The following is a 9,285-nucleotide window of genomic DNA, read 5'->3' as shown; positions in this document are numbered from 1 at the left end:
TTTTGTGATGTAATATTATATCTTATATGCTTTCAAATCTCATCGGAGCCATATCCACAAGGCTTAGGCCGTCTTAGGCTATTACAAGGGGACGTAAGGCCCATTTTTTACGACGCTCTCAAGCTGGGCGGAGCAATCCGTTTCACATGAGATGCACACCAGAATATGTAGAAAGGTTTGACAAACACTGAAATCTGAGACATTTTGTGGAGAAGCGTAGAGGGGACGCTGAAAAAATAACATAAGGGGACTTAGTCCTTGAAGCTACTCAAACTTAACTAAGTCCCTCGCCAACGGCCCGACTTAGTTAAGTTTGGAAGCTACTCCGCAATAAAATCCGAGCCCGTCCTAAGCCCCTCTTTGAGGGCGCGGCGACCGCGCTCGTGAGGGGCTTAGTTAAGCTTACGTCACCAGCAACTTGTGGTTTCACAAGTTACAGCTGTTCATTCCGGATCTCGCTCAAACAGAGCTCAACAATGATGTAAATCGAAGATAGAACAAGCAGACCACAAATAATCTTTATTTCTTAAAGCAATTTATAATCAACCTGGTACGAGCTTGAGATAACATTATCATCGCAAACATTCGATGTTAGTGTGGATAATGACTTATAAAGGTATTCTATGAATGTTTGAGAAAACAAATCAGTATCAAAGATATGGACAAGATAGTAAAGTAAATTAAAAACTTTTATAGTAGATTTCTAGACTGGCTCTACGGTACGATCAGGAGTAAAAACCGTGATGAGATTGTGTCAAAAAAACAAAATGAATTAATATAGATATTTGTAAGTATAGGTATGATGGGAGTCCAGCCAAAGTTGAAAAAGGGAAATTGAAAACTTCAAAGTTTTTTTCGGAGGTATGGGCTAGACCTCTTGGTTATTTATAGAGGAGAATTTGTCAAGAAAACAAGAAGACAAGATTGAATACTAGGTGGGATTTTGGATGGTTTGATAAATGATGATCGCATCATACGCGAAGGCTCAGGAAGACACTATGTATTAAACGAATGCAAAGGAAACTACGAAATGATGGGTAATATTTATGTGGTATATTTGAGTGGGGGTGACATCTTCTCGCACGTCAAAGCTAAACCATCGTGTCGGCCTATCGGAGGTACTTGTAGCAAGTAGCTTGATATTGAGTACCCATGGAGGGTATGATTCAACTAAAGTTTTTGACTGTTAGTGGACAAAATCTCTGGGACGGCGTGAAGTATGAAAGAAATATTTGCTCACCTGCCTCAGGTCTCAGGGGCTCAGAGCCTAGCCAGACGACGTGCCCCCCGACGGGGGCGGGGGAGGAGGGTATGATGGGGGAGGTCCGGGACAAGGCGGTGGCTTTGGACGGAGCGGCGGTTTAGGTATAGGCTTGATGCTGATTGATGGCAATGGAATTGGCGATACTGGAATGTTGTTCGCAACAGTGCCAAAAGTCGATAACATATCGAATGAAGATATTTGAAGCTAATTGAACCAATCGTAAGATAAAGTGAAAATGAAACGGCGTTGCCGAGCTGTGAAAAATACACGTAAATATTATTTTTTGGATTCTAGTTGGAGGAGGTTTAGCAGGAGACATGGAGTCTTTTATCAGCCGGCCGCCCATATGTGCCCGTGTGTATCTCGATGGCACAGTAGATGTCCGAGAACCTCCGAGGACCCTTCGAGAATTTTAGCTTCCTCGTGATACGATGGCACAAGAGTTGATTGACTATCCATCCCATTTATTCATCACGCGACTGAGTATATCGAATTTCAAATCAAATAAAGTTAGGGTGCTTTCACTCAAGCACATTCATGATTCTTATCAGGATGTCAACATGATAAGGAATTCTGTCAATTTTGAATTGTAAAAGTGAACCATACTCCATCAAACCAACACTTTGAATTTTGCAGAATGCAAATTCTCACCGCAATTTGCTTACATATATGATTAATAATAGTACAGTAGTGAACGTGCCATCGTGACGAAGGTTATGCTCCCACAGCGCTCATGTCGAAGTCGATGCGACACGGGCAGATAAGCCTTACGTCACCCTCCTATGATATGCACAATCTCACCCAATCTTGCTTCGTACAGTGAGCTTGTGACCATCCGGTCCAAACTACACCTCCGTGATTTAAAAAGTAACACTGGTTTGATCGCAATCTGAACTGTTCAGATACAAGCGTGACGACACTCACAATAGCTCACGAGCTTGAACTTTGCCATACCTAATCTATATCTAAATCACATGAATGGACCTGAAGACATAAAAATGTCAGAAATATGACACTGGATATAAAGTCGGGAGCCCCAGTAGAACGGAATCTACGTGGGAAGGACGGTGCGTGGTAAAGGTGTCTGATTCAAGCCTTGATGTTTTTTCACCACATGTATTGCCTTGAAGAGATTGTGTATTTGTTTCGCCTCAAGTATCGTTATTTACTTGAGGCACATAAAATCATGAAAGACATTTTTGGCAAGGCAAATCCGGCCAGTTTTTGGAAGTAAGACTGTGGACCAATATATCAGGCGCGGCACGTTTCCGACCCCTACTGAAATCCTTGGAGACAACGGATTGTGCAAAACTAAAAATGGCTTCATGTTGCTTAAGATTTTGAAGCGCACCAGCTCTCTTCAGTCCCCACCGGCGGCACATGGGCATCATTTACAAAATACGTGCGGGAAGTTCCAACCTATCAATATGTTGTAGATGCTAAAAGATTTGAATCATGAATCCTATGCCATTTTTTAGATTTTTTTTGTGGTAGGTGTGGTTTTTATGTCAATTACACGGTGGTCAATTATCATTCTATATTGTGAATGTTTGACAAGCTTACAATACATCAGTCTAAATCTGCTTCCTCCTCCTTCCTTGGCACATTTTGTTGACAACTTTGATCTCAAAGCTTTGGCAAAGGCTTGGTACATATACATACTTAGCACCATATATGAATGTAACACCAAAAGTCCCACACTGTCACTTGGGACTTTGTTCAGTTTATGTAACTTGATCTAAGTAGCTAAGTGGATATGTTGTACCTTTCTTAAAAACCCTATGAGTTGAAAGTATCATTATAAAATCAAAAAGCATGTACATATTTATGTTGTGCTTCAAAGTTTAAAAACAACGGTATCAGAACTTATCAGAGCCCATTGCCAAGATGGCTTAGCTTAACAAAGGCCTCTCTGGGTGGGCGCGTCCGGGGGCTTATAACTAATTGTTGAATTCTGGCATGAACACTCCAAGGAGTATGTGTTGTTATGTAGTTTTTGCATTTTTTTTGCTTCCCTCACAAACAAACATCTCTTTACTCCGCAGGGAAAGTTGTTTAGAATGATTTTCTACACATGCTTTCAGCCTCATATTATAGGCACTCTGAGTAGCAAGGACAAAAGATTGGTCTGAAGATGACTGCAATATCACCTGTAGTGTGGCCTTTTGGGATCCTAAATTTGCGTAAGATGTGAACACACCCTGTACACCACTTTACAAGTGAGACACAAGGCTCAAAAATTTACCTCAAGAGTGTATGATGGCAACAGTTTTCCCAATGCTCATGATCTTCTTGAGCACTTTGAGTGAATTTAAAGTGTTGGTATAATGCAAGGATAACCTCTGAGAGTTTTGAAATCTCCTCATTGCAACTCAAAACACTATTTACGTCCACCAATATTGACAACTCAAATCAATTTTTATGTCTGCCAATATCCTCATCACAACTCAAATCACTATTTACGTCCACCAAAATTCTCATTGCAACTCAAATCACTTTTTGTGTCCACCAATATCCTCATTTCAACTTGCAAAAACCCCTTTTGGTCGCTGAAAAGGTGTCATAAAAGGTATTATATGTGGTTCTGAAATACCTGTCTGACCAGTCTTGAGTTTTAGGCGCTGTTTCACAGCCAAAAAAATGTAGGTGCTTAATTTTTAGTGCCTACATATGCCAAACTGCAAGTAGGTGCTTATTTGACCAGAATAATAAATGTAGGTGTTTTTCATGCGCCTACATTATCATACCAGGCAGTCATTTTCCAGTGCCTCCATTGCAAATTCCCGCAGATTTTCGATGTAGGTGCTTTTTGGTGGGAAACATCCATGTAGGCACTGTTTTGGCAGCACCTACATGGCTTTTCTGTGGGCTGCAAATAGCAATGGCCTTTGATAGGGAAGACAAAATATAGAAAGGTGAATAGTAAAGATGAATTTGTTTGACAATAGTGAACTTGATGGGATATATTCATATGGTGGTAAACAGGAATGACAGAACCAAAGCTACTCATGGTATCTAAAATCTCAGTACTGTTTGATATGATCTGACTAGTCTTACGTACAGAGACTAGAGCTATTGGGTCTTGGATCAATGTGATTGTGTTGCAGGGGATTGTGTCTTGATAGTGAGATCTGATGATTAGATTGTACCATAGAGAAGAGAGCCATCTCTGAGGATGACGTACAACTGAGTATATATAAGAAGAGCTTGTACATGTATAAGCATACAAGCATATCCAATACAATGATCATAAGACGTGATCATAACACTGTTGCAGATAGAAAAAGTTCCAAATTAGCATGTTCCATTTTGTTGATAAAAGGTTACCAACCACAATTCTCTTTCAAGGTTGATACTCCAAAAAATCTGCCAATGAAAAACTATCAATCTCCACACTGAGTATTTTGACTAAAAGATGGGCAAGGACAAGATTAGCACAATGGAAAGAATATTTACTTCACGGAATGACAGAGAAAACAGCAAAGGGATTGATGAATGGCTGATCTTTCAAGGTTGCAGAAAAAAATCAAAGAGAGGGGTTCTTCATAAATCGCAATTTACAAAGGGTGAAGTCCTTGGGACACATTCAGAATGAAGAATGCAGTCTCATATCTTATCAGGGAATGGGGGTAGTGCTTCATTGGTGCAACAGTGCCCTTACCACTGCTGGATCCCCATGAAGGAGTTCTTGCTCAAAAAGTATCCATCCAGGTGTTTGAGCCTATCAAATTTCTGTGGATCTGAAACTAATAGCTTGTCTTTATGGCTATGTAATTTTGCTTGCATAGGCTGTCAAAACAAAAAGGGTAATTTCTTGACAATGCAAGACAAGTGCCATTAGCCATCCATCAAAAGCCAGCCAAAAGAAAGGGGTGGTTATGGGATCAATTATGCCTGGTGGAAGCTCTTATGAAATTGGGACCCTTGTAGTTTGGCCCAGAAAATGGATTTTCCTGCACTTGGTGCTCCAATGGAGTATTGCTCAGTTTGTGCTAATCAGAAAAGTGGGATGAGTATCTACAGAGTTGATGGTGAAACTTTGGATTTTGAATGATCATTGTTGAAAATGTGTTCAACAAAGGATGGGACAATATCATGGTGGATGTTTGAGAAATACAAGCAAAACTGAATCAAGGAATGAAAGGTATTGTTAGTACCAAGTGTTATATGAAGATAAAAGCCACTTTTGAACCAAGATCATCGTGTTGGACCTTTGGTCTGTGGGTTTGTTTGTGAATGTGTGAATATGATTGAAAAGGAATGTGAAGTTTGTCACACAAATTGAAGTTTGTCAGTTTGCTGCTGGGGTTTTGACGAGGCACAAGGAATAACCCTTGTCCATGTCACCAAGACCCGAGATGTTTAGGCTGGGTAGGTCTATCTAGGCTACTAGATACGCACGGTAAAATGATTAGGAGATGATCTGGGCCTGGACCAGGCACAGAGAGAAAGTAAACTCTTTGGTTAACAAGATAACCGAGATCTTTCCCTCTCGGTCTGAAAGAAGTCTTCCTGGACTTTGCTTTCTCACTTTACCAGAATCACTCTGGTGTCGTTTCTCCTACTCACTTATCCTCTAAGCCTTAAGCATCTCACTCTTTTTCTCTTCTCTCAAGAAGCTTCCTTTTCGAACGCGGAAACACTGCTAGACTCATCCTTAACACTTCTAAACTCATCCTTCCAAGAATAAAACATGGATGACCAATCTAGTCTAGAAGCTCAAAATAACAGAGAGACCAACCTGAAGGCGGCATTAAAAGGAGGACCCAAGACCAGAGCAGGAGCAAAACAACTTTCAATCACAACTACTCAACGAGAAGGTAAAAACACCGAAGAAATTGATGAAAGTGGCGAAAGCGACCAAGACAAAGACGAAGACCCACCAAATGAACAACAAACGACATCAAAGAAGACTGTTAAACAAGTTATTACCTTAGATGACCTGAATATGGACGACGGAGAGAACTCAGATGAAGCAGGTAACAAGGAAGCAACAAGCCCGATATTCAATGAGAAATCCTCTTCAGACGATTCATCATCAGAAGACGATAAAATCAGTTAGTTAATTCACTCTGTAACATCCGTCCCAATCCACAGTCATGATATAGTCCAACATCTCAATTATACCAAGGCGTGATATAGTCCGACCTTTTCCCTATCTACTTTCATCCACACAGATATATGTATTACATCGTGATTTAGTCGGATAGTATATATGTTGGATTAAAATCCAACTACTTTATGAATCATAAAGTATTACATCGTGATCTAGTCCGATAGTTGTATGTTGAGATTTGAATCCTAAATCGTGATATAGTCCGAGATTAATGTAGATGCAGGTCCGGAATCGTGATGTAGTCCGAAGTTTCCGAATAAAATGACCTAAGGAGCATGTTAAAAAGCTCAATGGTTCTAATTTAAAGATCTACATCTCAAACTAATCCAATCGCAGAATTCGATCCCAAATTTCACTAAAGCAATGAGAATGCTGACGAAGAAATTTGTCTCTACATTCGTTTAGATAACTTAGCTGCGAAAGCACAGAAGGCCTTACTAAAGGGGAACAATGCTAAAGCAGCGTCAATTTTAGCGAAGTTATCAAAAGTGGAAGGAGCAGCTCAATCTGGGAAGAAAGAGCCTTTAGCGATTAACCCGTTGCCGTACACCGGAAGAGTCTCGAGTTCGCATCTGAAGACTTTCAGCAGGTTTTGGAGGCATCACATCAAACTTCTAGATATGCACCTGCCACTAACCATTTTTAACGAAGAATGGATTGAATCAGATTCATTTACTGCTGAAAGCTCATCTTCGAAAAGCAAGTCAAAGAACACCGGAAAGGTACCGGATAATGAATGGTATCTAACTTACGCAAACTGGGTAGATGCTAGTCAGTTGATGTTAAACTATTTAAAAGACTTTGGCCATGTTGACATAGCACGAGGGTGAGTATAATCCGTTGAATCCTACCTTTGATACGAAACAAACACTAATTTGTTAAACGGCAATCAGCATGGAGACCCATTTCAAGTATGTACAAAGATTGAGCAAGCTCTACAACTGGGTTACAGCCTTCAGATACGACATAGCGGTTAGGCAAGATGTATTCTGCAACCACGTAGAAGGCAGTCCAGGTAACCCATCTATACCTCGACCAATTTTCTTAGAAGAAGCGATTGCTAGAACAACCACTCACTTGGACGGGCAAATCTTACCAAAAGATAATCGTCAGTCATAAACCTTGATACATGTCAAAACTGATCAACTGATGTATAATTTGAATATGTCAAATCATACAGCATATGCAAAAGGCCAAGCGAAGGAGTACTTCAACCTGATAAATGGACTTGAATATGTTTATGGAAAAAATCACAACTCAACCGAGGGTTTAGCCGCATCAGAGCAAAACACCTTGACGGTACCTGGAAACAGCGGAGGTAATTTCCAAGGCAATAGAAGGAACAAGAGAGGAAAATTCTTGAATAGGTCTACATCACCTTACGAGAAGCCTGATGATAAAGGAAAGGCTCCCTTCAAAAGAAGGTTAGTCACGTTTGTAGAGTTAAGTAACGTCTGTTTAAGATTGACCTAACTTGACCCACAATTTTTTTCGAGATAGCTTCAATGAAAGATGTGCTAGTAGTTGGAAGAACAAAGGAAGTGGAGAAGGAAGCTCTAAAGATTTGGAGAAACCAAAAGAGTGAGACTACTTCTAATGTATCTTTGTGTAACTTCCTGTTGGATTAGATTGTATTTTAATACTTATATGTCTCGATTTGTATCTCTGAAATAAATAGTAGTAGAGTTGTATGTGAATACGACAAAGACATAGAGATGAAATTTGATTCAATGACACACAACACAATTGACGAAGATGTAGATATGAATTTGAACGCGGTCGCACAAATCAAGTTTAATAACAGATGGCCAAAACAAGCTAGATGTGAAATGAATGTTGACGAATGGAGGAAGAAATTGATGGAGCACAATTTGATAGAAAAGTACGAGTACTTGTTGATAGGCTTCATTGAAGGTTTCCACCCTTACCATACGATAGGAACCGAGAAATGGTATACGCCGGACAACCATAGTTCAGCGATTAAAGCAAAAGCTAAAATAGAAGCAAACATTGCTAAGGAGATAGCAAAAGGCAGGATGTGTGGTCCATTTACGCACGAAGAGTTATATAAAAACCTCGGTTTCTTCAGGACAAGTCCTTTAGGCGCGGTAATAAACAGCGATGGGTCTTTCAGACCTATAAACAACATGTCATATCCAAAGAACGACAAAAACACCCCTTCGGTAAATTCATTCGTTAATAAGCATGACTTCAAAACAACATGGGATGATTTCAGGATTGTGTCGACATTCTTTAAGAGACTTCAATCAGCAGTTCTTCTGGGTATTTTTGACTGGGAAGGAGCATATCGGCAAATCCCGACACACCCGACTCAGTGGCCTTATCTGGCAATCAAAGGCTTGGATGGTTATATTTACATTGACTTGGCAATATCATTTGCGGCGTAGGAGGATGCGGGTCATTTGGAGGACCTGCCGACGGCTGGAAAGATCTAATGAAAGCTACATTTAAGTTAAGAGAAGCCTTTCGTTGGGCCGATGATAATTTGATGATTAAAGACGTTGAAAGCAATGTGACCATGGAGATGATAGTAAAAGCAAGTGAATCTCTAGGAGTTAAAACTGATGTGACGAAGTACTCAGAGTTTGCTGAAGAGTAGAAGTATATCGGGTTTGTTTGGAAGGCAAAGAATAAAACGGTGACTTTACCGGCGAAGAAACTTGAAAAGCGACTGAAAGACATTGAGGCCTTTTGGACGAAGACTGAATGGACCAAAAACGAAGCTGAAAAGATAAACGGCAAAATAGGTCATTTGACACTGATACTGCCCCAACTAAAATGTTATTTGACAGAAAATTTCAAGTGGGCAGCAAGAATGAGGGGGTGGTCAAAAGTGAAAGCAACAGATGAAGTCTTGGAAGATATGGCTTTTTGGAAAAACGCC

At 40.2% G+C, this 9,285-nt stretch overlaps 1 protein-coding gene across 1 annotated transcript; it reads left to right on the top strand.

Annotated features, from left to right (window-relative positions):
* Positions 1-5,957: 5,957 nt before the first annotated feature.
* MELLADRAFT_63568 (uncharacterized protein) lies at positions 5,958-6,326 on the top strand (the record flags this gene model as incomplete). Its single annotated transcript, XM_007410459.1, has 1 exon — positions 5,958-6,326. One exon carries the CDS (start codon positions 5,958-5,960, stop codon positions 6,324-6,326), a length of 369 nt encoding a protein of 122 aa, XP_007410521.1.
* Between the last annotated feature and the right edge of the window lie 2,959 nt (positions 6,327-9,285).

This window comes from Melampsora larici-populina (assembly GCF_000204055.1).
Source record: "Melampsora larici-populina 98AG31 unplaced genomic scaffold MELLAscaffold_20, whole genome shotgun sequence".
In the NCBI taxonomy this organism is placed as follows: domain Eukaryota; kingdom Fungi; phylum Basidiomycota; class Pucciniomycetes; order Pucciniales; family Melampsoraceae; genus Melampsora; species Melampsora laricis-populina.
Note: the sequence above shows the minus strand (reverse complement) of the source record. Positions and strands in the feature narration are given on the sequence as shown.